Source organism: Callorhinus ursinus, unplaced genomic scaffold (assembly GCF_003265705.2).
Source record: "Callorhinus ursinus isolate GAN/ISIS: 27379988/994484 unplaced genomic scaffold, GSC_fseal_2.0 scaffold25, whole genome shotgun sequence".
Lineage (NCBI taxonomy): Eukaryota > Metazoa > Chordata > Mammalia > Carnivora > Otariidae > Callorhinus > Callorhinus ursinus.
In genome coordinates, this window is record NW_027397087.1 from 34,482,844 (window position 1) to 34,505,068 (window position 22,225).

The window sequence follows — 22,225 nt, forward strand, 5'->3', positions numbered from 1 at the left end:
TGCTAAATCCGAGGCTCTCCCCTAGCCAGGCTGCCTTGGCTGTGGGGAGCTCCAATTTCCTATCAAAGCGGGGTCTACATGTGTGGTTCAGACGATAGAGAGTCCGCCCGCTCTGGACGGAAGCCCTAATTAAAAACAAAGCAAAACGAAACAAGAACAACCCCACCCCCACCCCCACCCCCCACTGCATACCCCAGTAAAACCCATTATCTGAGCAAAGTGTTGCCCAATGGCAACAGCAGGACAGGTTCTCTGGCTCTCAAAGCAGGTGACCCCTTCCAGGGCCTCCTTCACCCCTCTCCACTTTTCACCTTGCCTCTCCCCCACCAGACGGATCCCTCCCCCACCCAGCCTGAAATCCCACCACCAATGCTTCCCATTTTAGGGTTAAAGCAGTGCCTTCTTGAAGAAGCTGCTCAGGAGGCAACTCATTGGAACCCCAATCCTTCCCAGAAGTTGACCATGAGCTGACCACTTCTCCGCTCCATCCCCAGCATGGCAGCCAAGATCACATTTAGATAAATATCAACAACTTCTGCCACCCCTGTCCTATGTTAATCCTCCGATCTTGGATCAAGAGCAGTCTGAAAAAAAAAAAAGTGCCAAATGGTTAACTGTGTCCAGACAGGAAGGCGTAGGCCCCCTGACAGACAGGGCTCAGGATTGCCTTCCTTATCTCCTGCTGAATCCCGAGGCCGCTAGGACTGAGGTCCCAGTGCGGGCTTCAAAGCGCTCATCAGCCCCCAGCAATCTTCCAGAGACAAAACCATGACAACAGCCTTTAAAAATCTGATCATCGTCAAATGGCTCTTGATGAGAAATCCTGGTGCACTTAAAAACAATGATGTTTGAAGGCTTAGAAAACAGAGCCCAGACCTTGGGAGAATTCCTGGGGCTAGCACCCCACCTCCCTCTAACCCCCAGCCACTGATGAGGACGCCTCTGGTTGGTGAAGAGACAAGACAGGCCATCAACTGGGAACCTGACAGACTTGTGTGGCCCTACATCCAGGGGCTGCCGGCCATGGTGGCAGGCTCCAACACGGACAGTCTGTCTACTGGGGGCATACTGAGTGGGGACCAGGAATTGCTCCTCTCCTGGAACACTCCAATCCTCAGGATAGGGCCAGAGTTGCCCCTGTGGGCATCCGGGGTGGAACAATTCTTCGTTGCAAAGGACCGAATGACCCACTGAATGCCAATAATGGGTCCCACTTCCAAATTCCAGGGGAGAGAGGGAGTGTTCCCCTAGCTGAGACCTCTGGGCCTTACTGCCCCATTTGCCATTTGGGTACGCTCCAGTAAGGACAATGGACACCAGGGCTTCTCAGCCTCAGTGCTGCGGACATTGAGGCCAGACACTTCTTTGTGGAATGGAGCTGTTCTGTGCATTGTAGGGTTTTTAGCACCATCCCTGGACTTGACCCACTAGATTCCCATCATTTATATTGTGAGGAATCTAGGAAGATGACTAAGTAATTACTGTATAAATTATTAATCTAAGTAAGTGGGAAGAGTTCTTCTCCCAAAGAGGATCCTTTCTCATTTCTGTTCATCTTTCCCTCGATTGATAGTGGGGAAGGGGAAGGAAATAGGATCAGCGGTGTACAGGGCAGGAGTTCTAGGACACTCCGCCAGTCTGCATCTCAGTCCAAACCTGCACAGGACAACACGGTCATTCAACTGACGGATGTTCATGTGCCACATTAGAATAGAAGGATATATTAAAAACAGAGAACAGACATAAACTAAACCAACCAGGCTCACTGGTCCAAAGCCTCTTACCACCAATGACCAGCACAGCAGTGCCTGGCACACAATAGGTACTCAATAAATATTTAGCCAAGAGTCTCACGGGCCTCTGTGCATTGATTTTCCAAGGCCCCCCTGACTGCAGATCTGGGCCTGGCCCAGGGTGGGCGACATCTGTGGGAAGGGCCGCGGTGGATGGAATGTTGACACAACAACTGGGGGGTGGGGCGGGCAGCGGCCTTTCGCCAACAGGGTGAGGCAGGGCCATGGAGCCAGACCAGCCACAAGCTGTCTCGGTGGGTCTTGCTGGGTCTCCGGCTGCTGCCCCCACCCCTGAGCCAGGAAGGCAGGGGGCAGGCAGGCTTGGAACCTTCCCACGCAGCAACTACAGCTCTCATAACCTCTGGGGTGGGTGGTTATAAAAGGGTTCCCATCTGTTGCTTCCTTCCTCTAGCAAAGAGGTCAAGTGTCAGGGTCTTGATGGTTCGAAGCAAAAAATGAAAAGTAGCTGGCCTTCCCCTTCCCCATGCCGTGTAGCAAACATGTGGCCAAAGGCTTCCCACAGGTGGGATCCTCCTGCAGGGTTTGGTCGGGAGCCCAGCATCCTCTGGCTATGAGGAAAAGGGTCCTGCTAAGATTTCCCGTAGCTGTGCCCAGCTCCAGGCTTGGCATCCAGGCCACCAGGTGACCACCGCTGGCCCCCCCAAGAAGTCCTGCGGGTGGCCCCGAGCCAAGTGCCCAGACTCACCCTTCCACCCTACTGGAAGCAGTTCCTGCCTCCTTCGCCCACCTCCCAAAACCACAAACATCCACCGAGGGCCATCAGAACCACTCCACACAGACAGGGAACCTTCTGGAGGCCGGAGCTATGGGCATTCAGGCCCCGTTCTGGGCCCGAACTCAAGGCCGGCCTGGGTGCATAAGACAGAATGACACAGGGTTGGGAGGTGAGGCAGAGGGGAGGGAGGGGGGCTGCGCACTTGGTGAGCGCTTATAGTAAATCAGGGCTTCCCTGTCCCTGGGTCTGGGGTGGGTGGGTGGAGAGCATGCCCACAATGTCCCTCCCAGCTATCACTGCACGGTGATTGCCTGCCGCCGCGGAGTGGCACTCCCCTCCCTGCTGGTCTCTCCAAATAGTAGAAGCAGGGAATGAGCCTTACCCATCTCTCCGTGGGCCGCCCCCCGCCCCCGCCCGGGAAGGGGCTCCGCTCACTGGTGAGTCAAAGAATGGACAGGAAGACTATCCCCCTCAAGGACTGTTCCCTAACATTGATTCTTTGGAGGGTGGTGATCCCAGAGGGGAAGCTCCTGGAAATACAAGCTGGCAGGACAGAGACACTCTTAACAACAACGATAATAATAATGATGGCTACCACGCACCACCCCAGTTGTTCCCAAGCATTTCCCACGTGTGAGCTCACAGTAACCTTCCGGGAAGGCCCTTACCATGACCATCTCCACGATTCAGATGGGGAAACTGACGCTCGCCCAGCAATGTAGCAACCCCGCTAAACAACTTCCTACCAAGAAGCCCAATTTCGACATTTCTGAGAGAGCTTAGAGAAGTACTTTTGAAAGAAAAACTCCCATCAGGGTTAATCATGGACAGCATTTCCGATTAGAACAGCTGTTAAAACAGCATTTGGTCCAACTCAAACAAGCCCGAAATGTTCAGTTCCAAGGGGGGGGGGGGGCGGGAATCAAGATATGTGACTTCCACAATTGGGACAGGTCACAAATCACAAAATGGAACTGAATCACACGCTGGCAAACTCCTCCTGGCAATCCAGGGCACCGTGTTATCAATAAGGCAGTCGTGGTCCGAGTGAGGCTGGCCTCCATCCTGGCCTCTGTCCTTCCCTCCGAGTGGGTCGCGCAAAGCCACTGCCTTTGAGCCAGATTTTCACATGTGGACCTGGGAGAAGGTAGGTGCTCCCAACGGGGAGACGGCTGCCTTTGGAAAGAGGTGTTTGGGGAGGCGGGTGCGGCCTTTGAAAGTTTCTTTTCAAGTGTGGTTCAAAGAAGGCAGCTTGGCTGGTGGGAAAACATTGTTCCTCAGAAGGAGCTAATCTAGCAGATGCAGACAGAAGCAGTTCAGAGAAACGTGCCCAGAGACCCTGTGCAATTCAGAATCTGTGCTCCCAACTGGGTGCGGGGAGTAACATCTGCCCCACGTCTCCGGCGAGATTGTTAGGCTAATAAATGACGGAAAACAACATGGTGGGGGGCAAGTGTAATTTCCCAAGAAGCAATCTGCTCAGTGTGCCTTTGGAGCTCCCGTTCTCGCGATGAGCATCTCAGGAAAGCAGGACCTGCGACCATCTTGCTGTAAACCGAGGGTCCTTGAGCATCTTCAAACTCTGCTTCTCCCATCACACTCCAGCATGCACCGTCCGGCTCACCAGCCGGGGGCCCCGGACCCAGGACGCCGAAGGAGGGGAGCCACAATCTGCTCCTGGCCTTCAGCAGCCAGCCAGTCTTTGGCCTCCCTTTTCTTCTCGAAAATGTAGCTGACTGCTCAACCCAGTCCACAGCCACCTCCACCCCACAGTCCCCCTGCTACCTATTTTAAACTGCCCCGCTGTCTGTCCCTGCCAGCTTTCGGGAACGCACACTTCATTTCAACCCCAGCCCAATAAAAACAATGAGAGGGAGAACCCTGCCAGAGGGAGACCCAAAGCCACGCAGAACCAACCTGGCTTCCACCCCCAGCTCTGCCTCCATCTAGCTGTGTGGCTTTGGGCAAATTGCTTCCCTTCTCCGGGTTCCAATTTTGTTGTCTGCAACACAGAGTGGCCAAGTGGTAACTTGTAAGATCCGGGAGCTGTCATTTCGCCTTAGCCTGCTAACCACTCCTGAATGGTGCTGTTACATGTCCTTCCTCCCTACAGCTCAGGGAAAGAGAGCATGGCAAGAGTTTAAAGGGTGACGAGGAAGAGGACGAGCCCCGCTGGCTGGGGCTCGGTCCCAGGACCAGGCTGCATAGCACAAACGGTTGGAGAGAGCAGGGACATCCCATCTGTCAGTGCCGAGCAGCCACAGTAGGAAGGGCTCATCCTGCTCGCCGGAACCACAGCTTACTCCTTGAGAAACATGCGTGTTTGGGGTGGGGACTCGGTCCGCTCTGGGGCTCTTGAATTTTCATCAGGTTTTACCTGGTTTCTCTGACTGAAGTCTTGGGGTGTGTTCCAAGTGAGGGCGGGAAGCCGAGGGCTGTGCAGGAGGAAGCGGCTCCAGCAGCCGGGTGCCATAACCACGAAGCAATCAAATGCTGGAAGATTCTGGAACAATGTGCCTGAGTAATTTTAACTTAAAATATCCCACTGCATGTCCCAGGCAATTCTAAATTGATAGGCCCTCAATTATTGGACTATACCATGAAATTCCTTGCCAGGCAGTTTCTCCTCAGACCGAGCTTGGACAGCTCTGAAATAAAGCAAGTGGGTGTTTTATCAGCGGCGGGAAGGAAGTCCAGGGACAAAGGGGGTGAGACCTCCAGTAAAAGCCGGGATGGGGTTCCCCAGCCCCGCTCCAGCCCTGCCACGGGCTCTACGGGAAAAGAGCATCAGGGTCTTAAAGAAGGGGGCAAATAAATGATCCATTTAGCAGCCCAGGGAGATAATGGCCCCCGCTTCTGGAGGGGCTGGGAGGGTTTACATCACAGATCACTCAATGATAGGTGAGCCTCCCATAAAGGCCCTTTTAGCACTGACATATTGATCAAATTATATATAACTATAATGCCATTAAATATTTATGCCTTCTGAGGAAGCCTGCTGAATTCTTTATGCCGCGAGGACTGGATACAAGAAAAGGCCCAGCCCGGTGTGACCCTGAGGTTCTGGCTCCGGAGGGAGGGAATGGGATGCTGGCTGGGGCCAGCCTGGGCCGGGCATTCTGCACTAGCCCCCATGCCCTTCACGCAGGCAAGAATGGCGGTGAACATACGACACGCTTGCTCCCCACCCAGCTAAGAGAGTCTGGGGTGCTGGGCTCGGGACGTGACCCTCCACATGCCACCCTGGCAGGAATTCCACCTTCCCTTCCTCTGCCTACCAGAAATCTCAGGCACTTTCTCCCCAAGAGTCTAGGGAGTAAGGGAACTGGGAATGGTGAAGGCTCCCGAAGAAGGGAGAAGCTCCTGTGGGGGTAGCGGTGGGAGAGGGAGCATCTAGGCCACCGACCCGGGAGAGCGCTGGCAAGGCAAAGTCCCAGGTCTGTCCTGCACTCGGGCCTCAGTTCCCACTGCGTGAAGGAGGCAGATTCGAGTGCAGTATAACCACCAGACCTCTCAACAATGAATTAGGTGCTGTGTGAGAGCGAGCACCCCGTCCTGAGGAGCGTTCAATGTCCACCCAACAAGGACACAGGGTTAGACACCACTCCAGGGGAGGGACCTGGGCCTAGGTGGCAGCCAAGTCCCTCCCTGGCTTTCAGACTCTACGACTTTCATTTTTCAGACTCTCAATTTCCATCCACCGGGCTTCCTGTTAACAAGATCCAATAATCTTTAAATATTTGTTCACTTTAATTTCTTGGTTCCCAAACACATTAAACTCTGCCTGCCTCCCACCCCCACTCCAGGGGATGGCCCTCAAAGAGCCTGCTTGTGTAGAAAGAACAGGGAAAGCCTTTGCAGATTAGACCTTCCCCCAACACTGCCCATTCATCCCAGGCGCCACCAGCACCCCCCCCACCCCCTGACGCCCTCCGTCCCCTCCCTCCCCTCCCTCCCCTCAGATAACCCTCTGCCTCCCTCCCCCACCTTCCCAGACTCCATTGGCCAACTCCCGCCAGGAGGAAAAATTCTCAATTCATCCCTGTGGGGTTGCCATGGCAACCCCCAGCCACCTAATCCCCCTTGGAACATTATGCAAATCTCCCTTTGCCCCTCAACAGGCTGTAAAAGTCACATTACCCTTGCAGAGGCAGCTCGTTAAATTTTGGGGGTCTCCCTATAAGGTCAGCACTACAAATGAAACCCTGGCTATGACTTTTTAAGAACAGAGGCTCGCTGGGAAATCCGGGTGGCAGGAAGGGAAAACAAGGTGTCGGGGAGGGGACAGGCTGACCGTGGGCAGACACATTCTAGCTGCCCACCACCGAGTTCACAACCGAAAAGCACGTCTGTCCCTCTTAGACTGAAAGGGTAGAGGGTCCTGTCTCCCCAGACAAGGATGGCAGGAGTAGCGGCATTTCATAGGCCATAAAAAATCAAGATCAGTTACTTAGAGAAACTTGTTTAATGGGCTGGGAGGGGACCACCTCCCAAACCACCAACATACTCAACACCTGTTTACAGATAAAGAAAACAGGGCCCAGAGAAGGCAAGGAACTGCCCTTCCTCCCAAAGCCAGACAGTGGCAACCAACTCTCCCAGCTCTCGAGCCAGAATTCGCCCCCCCTCAACAAGGGTTCCCACCCCCGGGGGGGGGGGGGCATTTTTGCTCCCCAGGGGACCCTTGGCAATGTCTAGAAGACAGGGGTGTCACAACTGGAGCGGTGCTCTTGACAACTAGTGGGTTGAGGCCAGGGAGGCTGCTCATCTTGGGGAACACAGGACAGCCTCACCCCAAAGAATTATCCAGCCTCAAACGTCAATAATGCCCAGACTGAGACGCCCTGATCTGCACAGGGCGGCCACACATTCTCCTGAATTCTTAAAGGCCTTGTCTGGGTGGGGCCCTCCCAGCCCTGCAATGGAAGTCCTGAAGTACAGGTGGGTCCTGGGGGCGGGCATGTGGGGAGACCACGCCTTGATATGGCCTGGGGGACAAGTGGTTGGCCCATGAGTGAAACAGAGTTTCTCGTTCTGAACCTGCCCCTGGTCCACCGGAGCCCATGAGCCAGTCACTCACCCTCTCCAGATGTCAGTGCTCCCAGTAGGCAGTGCTCATGGCTGGCATGCGGGGCCAAGCAGCAGCACGTGGGAAGGGCTCTGGAAAACCCTACAACATCCACAGCCCCAAGCATCTTGGCCTCACTCTCTGACGCCTTGGCTACTTGTGGGACTCCGTCTCGCTGGGAGAAGACACTGCTGAGGCCTCTTCCTACACGCAGGGGATCGTGCTAAACAGTCACTGTGCATCCATCACCTTACATACTCCTCCTAACGCTGCCTGTAACCACGGGGGGTCCAACGGAGGAGGCCACGAGCCACGTGGGGCTAGTGCCCGTTAATTACAACTCAATGTCAAATTCAGGTCCTCGGTCACAGTAGCCACGTCTCGGACGGCACTGCTCTGGCGGGTAGGGGTTCCGATTCTCCCCTGCCCCAACCCCATACAAACTGAATTTCACAAGAGGTTCCCCGGTCAGCCCCATGTCACACGGCCAGGACGTCCTGATGGAGGACTCAAAACCCAAGGCTGTCCGACTCCCAAGCCCGTGGCATAGCCATCGGGACTTACCACCTCCCGGCACCTGGTATTCGGCACGTGACTGCCGGGACGCCCCTCTGAAAACCAGTGACTTTTGACGGAGAAACTCTGAATCCACCACCAGCACAAAGGTGCCAGGAAAAATTCTTCTCAGGGACGGGCCTGGCTCCCCACCGGGGGCCTGGGCAGGGGGAAAGTGAGGGAGGGCCAGGTAGAGGTCCCTGCAGAAGTGGGGTCTGACCCAGGCGAGAGAACTGAGAAACTCAAACAGGCTAAGTGAGAGAAGTATCCAGACAGCACCCATACCCGCCCCCTTTAAGAACTTCTACAGGCCGCATACCCCGTACAAGTGGCGGGCGACTTGAAGGCCAGCATCAAGCCAGCAGCCACAGGACTCTGGCAGGGGCAGTAGCTGCTCTCTCCATCTCAGGCTGGCCTCAGGGTGAAGTGGGAGGGCCTAGGGTTTGAGGAGGGTGGGACACAGGACACAGGGCAATATCCAATAGCCAACCTCAACTGCTCCGGTCTTTCCCTTAGGATTTCTGCCCTGAGGCAAAGCCAGGTAAGAACTGGACTGCTGCCCTCTCCAGTGGTGAGGGGGCTCGGAGGAAGGGGCCCCTTCCAGGAAAAGCAATGAGGAAGGGTTTAAGGAGAAGCTAAAGCTCGTCTGGACCCATCAGTCCTGGGGCCGACTCACGGCCTCCACCTGCTGGGTCTTCATGCTCACTCTGCTCCCACCGGACCACTGAGCCCCTCGCTCTAGGCCATTTGGGATCACGTGTGGCTGCTCCCGGTCTCGCTGAGTCTGCCCTGCCTCTTCCTAGACACGAAGTCGGATAGTTCCTGTCTCCCAAGACCAAGGACTGACTCCCATTCCTCACCCGCTGGTCTCCCCAAGACGGCCTGGCTCTTCCCAGCAGAATTCACCACTGGTTCACAAAGCATGCCTTTGACAGGACAATCAGTTTCTCACTCAGGATCAGGACGGACCTGTTGAGGGCCCTCCCTCGGCAAGTATTTGGGGACCGGGTAGAAGGCCTCCTCCTCCAAACTTTCTGGTCCCAGACTGGCTGGTGGTGTCAGGAGTCCAGAACCAAAGCCTTCACGCCCAACCAGGAAGAGTCCCCCTCCCCTGTCCCCAAGGTGCTCCTGGTCTCCCTAGTGCTGCAGGACTGCGGGAAGGACTCTTGCTCATTTGAGTCTCCTTGTGAGGGAAGATGTCGCTTTTTGGGGCAAACAAAAAAAAGGAACTTCTACCACTGGGCTAGACTAGGTTTCATTGCGTGTTTAAAAAATGACAACAAAAAAACAGTTGAAGAGTGTAGTGTGAACAGTGGTCACCAGGGATTTCAAAGGGCAGCAGGGTAAGGCCACAGCACGTGGAACTCCACGCCCAAAGAGACGGCCAAGGCATGCCAAGCACGGTTTACCGATTTACCTCCAAGCCACTGACTCTTGCCTTCCTGCTACTTGGTTTCTCCTCGGAATCCCAACTCAGCATGTCTTCTCTTCCTCATTCCTTCCTGCCCCATCTCTGCTTCATCATCTTCCGCCCCGCTATCTCTTTCCTCACCCCTCCCATCTCCCCTTTGTACATCTCAACTGTCCGCAGACCAAGACGAAACACAAAAACAAAACAAAAACCTCAAACTATGTTAAAGACGCTTCAACTAAAGCTCATGACACTTTTACCTTTCTCTCTCCGATCACAACTCTGCGGCCAACAGATCTCTCTCAGAAGCCGGAGAAAACCTGTCTCCTTCCCAGAAAGTCCAAATTGCTCTACAGGGTCAGGGAGAACCCCCAAACTAGAACGTCGCCCTCCACGAGTCCCCCCCAAGACGTACACTGTGCACCCAGTATGGGCCCAGCACCATGCAGGGCTCAGGGGCCTCAGTGAATATAAAATGGTCCCGTCCCTCAGGAACTCACAGAGTTGGCATTCCACACCCCCCCCAGCCCCCGCTGCCCCGCCCAGTGTAAGAACACAGCCCTCTAGTGCCCCAAATATATCCAAGTCATCTCCACACCCCACGCTCTGATGCTTTCCTCCTAGGCTGTGTTTGTCCTGCACCCAAATGCCTGTCATTTGGGGTTCTTTTTTTTTTTTTTAAAGATTTATTTATTTATTTATTTATTTATTTATTTGAGAGAATGAGAGAGAGAGAGCGCACATGAGGTGGGGGGAGGGTCAGAGGGAGAAGCAGGCTCCCCGATGAGCAGGGAGCCCGATGCGGGACTCGACCCCGGGACTCCAGGATCATGACCTGAGCCGAAGGCAGCCGCCCAACCAACCGAGCCACCCAGGTGCCCTGTCATTTGGGGTTCTTAAGATGAAAAGGCCTACTCTGCTTTGCAAACGATCAATTGCTACAGAATCATCAAAGGTTGATATTATTACAATATTTAGAAGATGAAAACTTTCAAACTCTCTGCACTCAATAAAGGCCTTCTGCTGGAATGATTTGGTGGTGGTGGTGGTGGCAGCTACCCCAGGCCCCCAGGCCCCCGTCGGTGTCACTCACATGGTGGGTGGAAGGAGGAGGCCCCTCTGGACACACAAACCGAGCCCATCCTAGCCTTTGCCACAGCCAGACTCAAGGCCCCAGCCCTGCTTTCTAGTTCTTTCTTCATCCTTCAAAGGATGCCATTGGTGAAGGGGAGCTTTGGTGACAGTCGGGTGAAGGAAACCTCTGCCCAAAGGGCTGTGTTGCATCTTCAGAGTAATGAAGTCGGCTGGGGTAAAGGGGAGGGAGGTTTTGTTCTCAGGCTAAATCTCCAGGGCTGAGTAGGTGCGACCCCTGGTTAAGCCTCTAAGCCCTGCATGAACCTCCACTTAAGAATAAGTCCCTGCCCTACGGACCCTCGTGCTTTCTAGAGGAGCCTCTGCACAATGAACGGCCTCCCAGAATCTGATTTGAAAGGGGCCAAGGGCTCCGAGGTCCCTGATCGCCTCTCCAGTAAGTACAGCCTTCCCCTGTAGCCTCCCCCAGAGGTGGCCTTCCCGGAAACATTCAGAAGACTCCCTGGAGGCCTGCCACCCCCACCCACCCCCACCCCCACCCCCGAGGCTGTGACATCCTTAGCCAACAAAAGAACTCAAAATCAGTACACAGGGGAGAACAGCACTCCCAGTCCCTCCCCCAGGAACAGGGGGCCAGGGGGTGTGAGCAGTGGCCAAGGCCTCACAGCAAACCAGCCCACCCCACAGTCCTTACTTAGGTGCAGGCAGGAAATCTCCCCCTTCCCCAAGTGTCTCCTCAGCCCTGACCTGAGGGGGGAACATGTCCTGTGAAAGGCAGGAGAGAGGCAAGAAAAAGCCAGGGGAGAGGAGAGGCGTGCGAGAGGAGCCAGCATCTTGGCCGTGAGTCTCAGGGAGCATTTGTTGAAAACAAGATATTGTCCCTTTAAGCATATAAAAACAAGGCCCTCGAGCACGCAGTTCTCACTCTGGTACACAATTATAGGAGCTTTCAGCTGTCTAGCACTACTTCAAGTGCTCTCTTAAACCAGACTGTCAATGGCATGTTGAAAGCTATTTTGCTGGCTGCTATCATTAATAGCAAAGTGGAGAGAGCTGGCTGATGAGAATTAAATATGGGGGAGGGGCGGGCCAGACCCAGTCATTACAGAATTACCCACAGGGGAAAGGAGGCAATGCCACTTTGGGGAAGAAAGTTCAAGGTGGCACGCTGCGGTGTGCAGGCGCGGGAGGCCTCGGCCAGCCCGGGGCGTTCCCCTCCCCTCCCCTCCTCCCCCCCCCCAAGCGCGGCCTGGGGCAGATGGCCGAGGGCCAGCCCTGCAGAGCCATACGGGGACAGAGGGAGCCGCAGAGTCGGGAGTGTGAGAGCAGAGAGGCCTTGGAGATCACTTGCTGCAAAATGTCACCACCTCGCCTCACTCCCCAAGTGGAGCCCCACCCCCCCCACCCCAGGCATTCCAACTTGTGGACTGTGCTTCCGCTGGCCTTTCCAATTTCCAAGAGCGGCTGCCACAGAGAGAAAGAGAGAGAGAGAGAGAGAGAGAGAGAGGGAGAAGCCTCCTCCTCTCTGCTGGCTTCTGCCTCAGCAGCCCCTGCCCTCCCTTTAGGGCTCAGGTAACAGCCCTTCGGTGTAGTCTTCTCTGACCCAACTCCCCTTTCCCTCCCCTTCCCCCCCTTTCCCCCCCTTTCCGGGGAAGAATAAGCTGTTGTCCTGGGTCTTCCTCCAGTGACACTGGGCCATATTAGCACTTACCTCACTGCACTGCCATGACTTATTTAGATGCCAACTCCCCAGCGGAGGGAATGGTGTCTTACTCGGCTGTGTAACCAGCCCCAGCCCACACCCAGCACATCCCAGGCCCCTAATAACCGTTCTGGCAGGAATCCAACCCCCTCATTTTCCTGATGAAGAAACTGGATGCTGAACAGTAGGAGGAAGCCTGCAGAGCTGGTGGCCAACCCACAATTAAAACCCTCACTTCCTACCGCCAGAGCTCAGGGAATCGGAATCCCACCCTCTGACAACCCAAGTAATTCAGAGTAAAGGAAAAACCGGCGTGTTTACTGAGCACCTATTTCGTGCTAAGGGCACGTAACAGACCCGAGCCAAGGGGCTTCCTCGGCTACAAACAGGAGATGCTGAAGTGTGAGAAAGGACAGCACGCGCGCGCCAGATCACAGGGGGAAACCCCACTGAGATTTCGCCTTGACCACCTTTTCGCCCCACGCGTCCCTGTATTTTGTGCAAACAGATCTGGATAAAAAAACACTCTCCCATGCAGGAGGGAAAAGGGAGCTCATTCCTTGACCGACTCACTCCTAGGACAAAATGGAAATGAAGGGCCTCTGACATAGACCAGACCCTTCCTGTACTAAGTGGAGGAGGAGGAATCCCAAGGGAGATTCAGTTCTGTGCCCTCTGGGGGCCCCTGGTCCAGGAGAGTTCATGGAAGGAGTCTTATTAAGAAGCCAGGTTTCCCACCCAGGCTCCGTGTCCTTGAGTAAGGACAGGAGCCATTTCTGTGCCCACCTCCTAGGTCATCCCAATGACCAAACGTACGAGAAGGGACAGAGCCAGAGAACCACACCAACCCTGCTCTGTACAGCTCACTGGGCAGTGAGGAATAAGGGCCCAGAGAAGGCTGGGGTGGAAGGCAGTCTGGGGCTGGGGGAAAGCGGACTTTGAGCTCGGTAGACCCCAAAGCTGACCATGGCAGGCCCCCAGGGCAGTGAGAGGAACTGTGTGACTGCAGAAAGACTGTCCTAGGCAAGAGTGACCAGCCAGGAAAGGTTAGGCGGAAACCAGGGCCTAAGAGGGGTGCTTGGACGCCAGGAAAAAACACTACTCCGGATCTCCTCTTAGCTCAACCCAGAGGCCACCCAAACAGGCACTCCCGGGCCGGGTCTTCGTAACCTTGCCACCTGCTGGTTCCCTCTGGCCACCCACACCTGCAAAAGTGATGGTCACAGAACTTCAACTAGTACCTGGAGATCTTCCAGCCAAGCCCCTGATTACTCAGGCGAGGAGGGGGCGGGGGGGACGGAGATTTGCCATCCCCTTCTTCAGCCCTGTGTTCACGGCTTTCTGTATCCTCGGGTAAAAAGTTCACAGGTCTTACCACTTTACCTCGCCAGTGAACCTTACCTCTGGGGTTGCTAGTTATGCATTCGGTTTATTATTACGCATATCACATCACTGGTTGTGCAAATAGCTGGCAATTCGGAAGGGGACTGTTGGCAAAAAAGTGTTCAGCTGATATGGTTATACAACCCGAAATCGGGTACTTTGTACTTTGGTATAGCCAGGTTTGTAGCCTCGGCTTCTGGAGATAATAAACAGAAAGAAGCAATAATACTTAAAGCCACAGAGTGCGACTGGTTAGTAAACAAATATGCATCACTTCTTGAGTCTTGCTAAACAGAGCCCTGGGGATAGGATGAAAGGCCCCAGGAGCAGCCGGAGCACTAACATGGGACTGGGTGACTGGGTTAGCTCAGCTCCCCTCCCGGGCCTGAGTTTCCTCCTCTGAAACGTGGAAGGTTTGGATGAGAAGCCAAAGGGCTCTCCCAGTTCCGGGATGCCAAAAGAAACCTGGAGGAAGCACTGCTCCTCTGGGTTTGCAGAAAAAGGGTGACCATTTGGCGTTGGCACGGCGCTGCCCCAGAGTACCAAATGCCTCAAGTCCTCTTTTGAAACCTCAGCGCTGACCAGGGGAGGGTGAAGATGGCCTGACCCAGCTTCTCCTGCCTCCAACCCAATGCCCAGAAGGTGCTTTGGGGCGCTCCTTTCTAAGCCGGCTTTGTGACTGGTGGCCGACACTGGAGAGCCCCAGCAGGAACAGGATGGGAACCGACGAGGATGAGCTGGGCAGCCCCCATCGCCTCCCTGGCCTCACCGCATCACCCTTGACATTCTGCCTGGAAGCAGGAGCTTGGAGGAGGTGGGTGACCCCTGGAAGGCTGAGGCCTGGCCCGTGGTTCTGTAATCTTGCTTTGCCATAATTAGGGAGGTAGGCAGAGGAGTAGGAGGAAAACCCATTTATTACTTCTCTGGGATTTGACAGCTTGGAGAAAGAACGAGAAGGAGACAGAAACAGCCAGGAAAGGAGCCAGCCACAGTGAGTTTAACCTCTAGGTAAAAGAAGAAATGGGCTGGACGCACCTCATCAGCTGCCCTCTGTCAATAATCGGGGCCCATCTGGCAGAACCTGAGGTTCCCAACTAATAAGCATTTCCCATAGAGACAGCAAAGAAGAGCTTTAAAAAAAAAAAAAATGTGGCGGTTGGTGGAAAAGCTGGGGTGTGATGCACGTGAGCAGGCTGAAGACCCCCACACTTCCCAAGGTACTGGCTCTGGAGCTCACCTAATATATAAGGTACAGCCAGTCCCCACCCCCACCCCTGAGCTTAAAGATGAAGAATCCAGCCTGTTTGTTCCAGGCAGATGTAATCACACGAACAGTCAAGTCTAGAGGGCAGGACACTGCATGAATAATTCAAGCACTCCAGTCACTTGATTGTGTGTGCAGATAAAACACCAGTCAACCGCTAAACAGGTCAGCTGATAAACTTGTTTGCTCAGGCCTAACCACCATCCGCCAAATGCACCCAAGACCCACACTACAATTAGTGGCTGGGTTTTCTTCTACAGAACCCTCGCAAGCCTAGGGAGTGGCCGGCCCCATTAGGTCAGCGTTGCATTTCTTAGCCCCGGTTTCTTCACCTCCTTGCCTCTTTGTTCCTCCACAGCCATGGGGCGATTTCACCCCACTCAAGACAGGGCCCTGAACCCTGCAAAGGCCCTGGTGCTCAGAGCACACTCATTCATGCTGGGAAGCCAAGGGGAACTGGCTGGAAGGCAAAGGTGCGTGGCAAGTGGGGTCAGAGCGCCCAGTGGGGGAATCCAGAGGCCTGGACTGGAGTCCCAGCTCTGGCCCACTGGCTTCCCTGAAGCCTCAGTTTCCTGGCCTATACAAAGGGTGCAAAGAATCCCATCTGTCTGCCTCTAGCAGCTGGGAGGATTACAATGAGACCATGTCGCCAAACCTCAGGCATTCTCCCCTTAAGAGCCCCGTCTGGGGAATAGCCAGAGGTCCCAGATGCACACAGCTGCTCTTGAGGCAAACACCACCACCAAAGGCACTAGGACAGTTAACTCTTCCAGAGTTCAGAGTCTCCCCAGGACTCCGGGAACACCTTTGCTCCACCAGCCAAGGTGGATTCTTTGTGCCAAAGAACCATCCACTCACAGACGTGGGGAACACCACCCATGCAGACCTCAACATGCAACGACGTATTACACCTTAATTACGAAGCTCTTAGAATAACTGCTGCTATGAATTTTAAACCTGGGTGCAATTACCCTCTTTAAACACACCCCAGAAACCAAGCACGGGGGGGGGGACAAAAAAAGAGGGGGTTGAGAAAGGGAGGAAGGGGCACCTTGCATAACACCCCAAGGTCCTTGAACACCTGAGACCCCAGGTCCGTGGCATGCATTCGGACTGGATAAGTCAGACCCGGCCGGTCCCACCTAAAGTTGGGCAGAACCTGTCTCCAGTTCATTCTTCTGAAAAGAAACATCTCTATGTACACAGCCGTGTTTGCTTATGATTCCTGTGGGTCAAGAAGTAAAAAGCTGGTAGCTTTCCTGTGCCTTCCTAAGGAGCTCATAACCCCTCAGGAAGCCACAGACTGGCTTCCCACACTGCTCCATGAACTCAGGCCCCTTTCGGGCTGCCCTCCACCTAACACTGGGGCTCCTCCAATAAAGAAAGGAAAGTGCGGATCCGAAAGGAAAGTGCGGATCCAAAATGCTCTAGAGGAAGCCGCTGGAGCAGGCAGCAATCTACAAGCATGCCTGGGTCCCTTGCCCCTCTCACCTGCCCGGGTCCCTGCCCCCTGAAAGAACAAAATCTAGACCTTGTAAACGACTGTTCATTTAAGGCAGAAAATCCATTCAAGTCACGGTCACCAAAGGCTAGAATGAGTCAACAGCCTTCTGAGATTTCAAGAACACCAATTGTTAAAAAGAACAACCGGTCTTCGCCATTTATTCGTGCCAAGTCACTTCTAATCGCTGGCCAAGCCAAATTACAGGCAGCCTCTCCTTGGAACACAAATACACAAACAGGCCTCTCCCACAGCCCAGCCTAGCACTAGTTACTGATATGCACCGAGATAAAGCCTGTTTGTATTTGCTCCGTTTGAGGTATACTGTTATTAGAAGAGCGACAATACGAGGTAGTTTACATATCCATCAAACAACAGCACACTAGCTAAACTGGTTTGACTTCAGGATTTCAAAGCTGAGCTCAACTACCAGCCATCTCAAAAGTCCTGGCGAGGCTGCCGCTGGGCAAGTTACTTCACCTCTCTGCTTCAGCTTCCTTCTCTGTAAAATGGGAACCCGGCTGCCTTCAAATTAAGATAGAGAGGAGAAAGCGGCCTTGGAACTGCAAGGCATTATACTGCTGTAGTTCATCCTGGATTCGTATTTTTCAGCAGTTAGTCGCTTGTTCCCTTAAATTCTGACAGCTCGGCCTGGCTTTTAAGACTCCTGGAGTTTAATCTTATCAAGGCAGAACATCAAATTTTTGCGAGGGCCGGCATACGTACGTGTGTGTGTGTACACACACACACACACACACACACACACACACACACACCCCTCCTGCATTTCCTCTCGAGAATTTTACATTAAAACATTTAAAAGCAGCCAGCCAGCCCTCTCTAGGTTTTAGGAGTTTGTAAAGCAGATCCTTAAGGTACAACTTTCCCTTTGCTCCTTTATCTTCCACCAAGATCCAAGACCAGGACTAATTCCACAAGCTCTATTGCTAAAAACTCAACATGTCCAAGAAATAAGCAACACCTCAGACCCTGCATTTCAAAGACTGGATCCATTCACTCTTCAAGGAGAAGGAGGAGAACAGAAGGGCTAGGCTCATTTTCAAAGAGGAGGGGCTACCAGAAACTCATGTGTTACATGTTTTTAACCATCAGATTTTTTAGGAAAAAAAAAGCACTTACCTGCTTGTGCATTTCAATGTTCAGGCCATAGGACATCTCATAGTACTAAAAGTAAAAAGAATCGCCATTAACGGGCAACACATTGATCTGTTCACTTTCCAAAATCAGGCTTTGGGGGCAGGTTTCTGGCCAAGTCGTACTCTTATGATAAATCTGCTAAAGAAGTTCAACCCAAACCCCGAAGCCAGCTACAGAGAGGGGTTTAAGAGCTGACAAGGGGCGAGTGCGGTCCTCGTCTCATCTCTAACATTATATATGCAATAGTACGAGGAGCCAAGCCCTCCCTCCCACAAGCATCCCATGTGCCATATATCCTGTTTATACAAGGTTCGGGTTCAACAGGGAACCGTGTGTACACTGGGACCCTCTTGTCCTCTGAGAGTTATTTAGCAATGTGTCGAAGGCCTCTTATGTGGAAAGCAGTGCAGGGAGGGCGCTTAAGTGCCTTCCCTGTCCTCTCACAAACATAAGATTGAAACTCGCTGAACAGCCAGCCGCTGGGAAAGGGGTGAGAGTCTACCTACTGCCCCAAGGCTGACAAGATTCTTCAGTTGGGGTATCCCTGAGGAGGGAGGGGAATGGAGGCAGAGGACTTTAAAAGGCTCCTCCATGCTCACAAAACCCAGGGGTAAGCAATGGGGGAGGCAGAGAGGGCTTCTGTCCCACTCGGGCTAGATCCCTGGGCTGCAAAGCCGCAAAGTTTCCAAACACTCCCAGGAGGTCTCTAAGAGAGATTTTATCCAACCCTGACGTGTGCTGATCCAATCCTATCTTACTGGCCAAGACAGGGCACCCAGCCCTCTGGGAAACCTTGAAAACACAAATGAAAGGGGCATAGAGGTAGCGCCAAAGCGCCCCGCCTGGACTTAGGTTTCTCTGTTTCTCTTTTTCCCCTTCTCTCGCCCACCCTCACGCAAGTGGCCCGGGCTAAGGGCGGGGGGGGGGGGGGGGGGGTGCCGGTGGAGGGTCGGGGCACACTCGGATGACACCGGCTCCCAGGGCTGCCCTGCGGCTGGCTGGCCGCGGCGCGCTGGGAACCCGGCTGCAGGGTCCTCGGACCCCCGCCCCCGGGCCGCCCCCGCCCCGGCCCGGGGCCGCCTCTCACCATCACGTAATGGCGCTGCATCTCCGTCTTCTCGTTCGCCAGCTTGTCGTACTCCACTTTGAGGCTGCGAGGGCAGGAGGAGCCGGCTCAGGCCTGGAGCCCGCGCAGCCTCCTCCGAGGCTCCAGCGTCAGGGCCTCCGCGAGCCACTTCACTTCCTGACCTCCCCCGGGGGTACCCCGGTCATCCCGCAGCCTCGGCGCGGAGGGGGCTCGGGTCCCCGCCGCGGGGAGGGGAGTGAAACAACTTGAAACTTCCCGCGGCCGAGCGCGTGGACTTCTCGGGGCCGCGGAGGGTGGGGGGGACGGCTCGCGACCCCCGGAACCCGGAGCGAGCCCGCCGCGACCCCGACCCTCACCCCGCGTACGACACGCGGAGCCGGGAGGCTGCGGGCAGCAAAGGGTTAAGGCGCCGCGCTCGGAAAGGGGAAACAAAAGGCGGAGGCCCCGGCTGCCCCGCCGCCCCGGGTCGGGAGCCCCCACCGTCCCCGCGGGGGGTGGCAGGAGCAGCGGCGGGGACGCCGCTCCCCGCCGGCCCCGGGGCAGCCCCCACCGGCCTTACCTGTGATATTGAGCTTGCAGGAACTGGAATTCGTCTTTGATCCTGTCACAAGACTCAGCCACCGTGAATTTAAATCCCGGCTGCCCGGGTTGATGGGGAGCCTAGAGCCGGCGAAGACGAGACAGGGGAGGGGGCGGGGGCGTCAGACGGGGCTCCAGGCTGCACCAGTCCCCCGGCGGCTTCGGCCGGCTCCCCCCTCCCCAACCCGGGAGGCCACCCTCACAGCCCAGAACGTTCCCAGCAAGTTTCTCAGCTGCCCGTCGGGGGGGGGGGGCGCCCTAAATCCCTCCCTACAGGCGGCCGGGGCTTGCATCCCTTGCACGAGTGGGCTCCCATTCCCAAGTAAGACAGGAACTGGGAGACAGCCGGGTGAGTTGGGGAGATTGGGGAGAGAGGGAGGGGGTAGCGTGAAAACAAACAGTTCGGCTGGAACACTGGCAGCCCCCCACGCCACTCGGGCGGAATTAACCTCCTCTCTCAACGGCGCCCCCCCATCCCCATCCCCTTTGTGTGAACGCGCGCGCGCGCACACACACACACACACACGCACACACACTCACCATAAAGGTAGCAACAAGCAAAATGGAGGTGCCAGATAAACTGCCTCGTTTACCCTGCCATGATAGATGCTTAAATAAACCGAGTTGCAATTACTCACCGGATGTCTGCCTTGCGGATACATGGCAGGGAGGGGTCGTGATTCCGAGAGCGTGGAAGCGCGGAGAGCTCGGGCCGGGGAGGTGCGGGGGAGGGGGGAGCCAAGCCCCAGCGGGGGGCGGCCGGGAAACCGAGAGCTCGCCCCCGGCCCCCCCAGCCCGCTCTCGCAGCGAAATCCCAGAGTCGGGCGCCCGCCCCAAGTGGAGACAAAGAGCTGCGGAGCAGGCGGCAAAGTCGTCGGCCGGCGCCGAGGCCGGGCGGCGGGCGCGGGCTTTGTGCGCCTAGGGCTCGGCGGGCTGCGGCCGGCCGCCTTCCCCCCACTGCGGGGAGCGCGTCAGAGCCCGGGGCTGCGCGGACATCGTCGTCTCCCCGGTGGCTCCGGCGCGGGGTCCCGAGGCCGGGGTCCCCTCCTGGGGCGACTGCGGGCCCCCTCCGGATCACTCAGCGCCTCGCGCCGGGAGGGGGGCGCGTCGAGGCAGCCCCAGCATCCGGAGCGCGCGAGTCCGATCCCAAGGGCGGCGCTCCGGGAGAAGAGGAAGGAGCCAAGCACCGAGGTGGCGGCTGGGGGCCGCAGGAGCGCCGGAGGGTGAGGGCGGGAGCCGGGCGCGGGCGCTTCGACGCCCCCCCTCGGAGAGGAGAGCCTGCTGTTCCGTCTGCTACTGCCGCCGCCGCCGCCGCCGCCGCCGCCGCCGCAAGCCCTTCCCAGAGCAGAGGAGGAAACTCCAGGCTCAGTAGGTGCAAATCAGCCGCCTTGGCATCTTAACTCCAGCGGGCACAGGAAGCCTCCGCAAAGGGGTCCTCGCTGTTCCCAGCTCCAGCGCCGCGTCCTCAGCGAGGAGCGCTCGGCGCCGCCGCCGCCGCCGCCGCCGCCTCGGAGCGCACAGGCTGGAGAGCGCAGCCCGAGACCGGGGAGCTCTCTTCCTTCCCCTCGGCCCGGCTCTCCTCTCCGCGCCCCGACAAACCCCCCAAACACACACCCCAAACACACACACACACCCAAAAAAGTGCCCCGGACCTGCGGATACCACACACAGACAGGCGAGGGGGACGAGCACGAGGTCTGAACTGCCGCGAGAGCAGTTCCAAATAGGGACTGAAAAGTAACAAAATAATGTGGCAGCTTCGCCCGGCGCTGGCCAATGGGAGCGCGCGGCCCCCACGTGGGGCTACCGGACTCGGCCTGCGACTGGGCGCCGCCGGGCGCGACGTCACAATGCCCTCTTGTGTCTAAAACTATGCATGAAAAGTAGCAATCAGGCCCTACCCGCTGGTGACTTTCGCATGGGAGTGAAAAACAGCGCTCCTCAGATCAGGAATTAACCGAAAGACATATAATAAATAGATATATATTATAGTCCTGAGCTGCTAGACTTTTTTTCCCCCCGCCTCTTTCTTTCCTCCCCCCCCCGCCACGATCAACTAGCAAATAATTATTTGGCGGGAGGGGGAAAGAGAGGGAACAGGAATAACAACAAAAGAAAAAAAGACAAGCTGTACGGTCCTCAAAACCTGTGGCTGGTAGTAACGTATCAGTTTATTCTGCAGTGGCGGCGAACGATTCCTCCCTCGAATCTCATTAGGTCTGCAAAGCAGCCCAATTAGATACTATAAAACAAACAGAATCACTTTGTCACTTTAATGTTTTCACTTCGCAAGATTTAAGACTGATAAAATGGTGGATCCCGAAGTTGCCTCCCACCTGAAAAAATTTGCTGGAAACTGAGGGTGCCCCTTTCTTTCCCCTTCTCCTGCCCACGCCCCCCCGCCCCCCACTGGCCCCCAGCTTTTCTTCTTTGTTCATTCGTCCTTCTTTTCAGAAAGCCAAATAAACAGCGTCTTTGATGTGCGGCGGCTGCCTGCGAGAAGTCTGAGGAACTCTTGCTTGGGCAGCGCAGATGGAAGGACCGGCTGCCAGCGGACAACCGGCCCAGTTCGCGCTTTCCCCACTCGGGGCTCCTTCCCGCGGCTCCCCACCGCGCACCCGGGTCAGGGGAGCGGAGGAGGGGATGGGGAGGCGGCCCTGCCCTGCCCCGGCCCGGGAGCTCCCGGTTCCCACCAGGTTTACCGGGCCTGCTCGCTGCAGTGACACCGCGTCGGCGGAAGCCTGCGGAGGGGCGCGCGTGCCGGCCCGTGGGTGTCTCGGCCGCCAGCCTCGACGCCCCGGGAGGCGCAGACATTCGCGCGCCCCCTGCGCTCCCCTGCACCCCCACCGCCGCGCCCCCGGGACTCCCCGCGCGGTCGCACGGGCCACTCGACTCA

At 56.0% G+C, this 22,225-nt stretch overlaps 1 protein-coding gene across 13 annotated transcripts in view; it reads right to left on the bottom strand.

Annotated features, from left to right (window-relative positions):
- Nucleotides 1-21,062, bottom strand: part of TLE3 (TLE family member 3, transcriptional corepressor) — a 47,536-nt gene extending 26,474 nt beyond the window's left edge. For 12 of the 13 annotated variants that reach the window (XM_025883962.2, XM_025883961.2, XM_025883960.2 and 9 more), the window contains exons 1-4: nt 19,968-21,062; nt 19,310-19,410; nt 18,751-18,814; nt 17,646-17,690 (exon numbers count right to left, since the gene is read on the bottom strand). In XM_025883962.2, the coding sequence (XP_025739747.1) occupies nt 17,646-17,690; nt 18,751-18,814; nt 19,310-19,410; nt 19,968-19,991 (234 nt within the window). In that variant the 5' untranslated portion in view covers nt 19,992-21,062. Of the gene's footprint in view, nt 1-5,127; nt 5,149-17,645; nt 17,691-18,750; nt 18,815-19,309; nt 19,411-19,967 lie in introns of those variants that run through there. The other variant, XM_025883966.2, reaches the window with a different exon arrangement.
- Nucleotides 21,063-22,225: the final 1,163 nt, after the last annotated feature.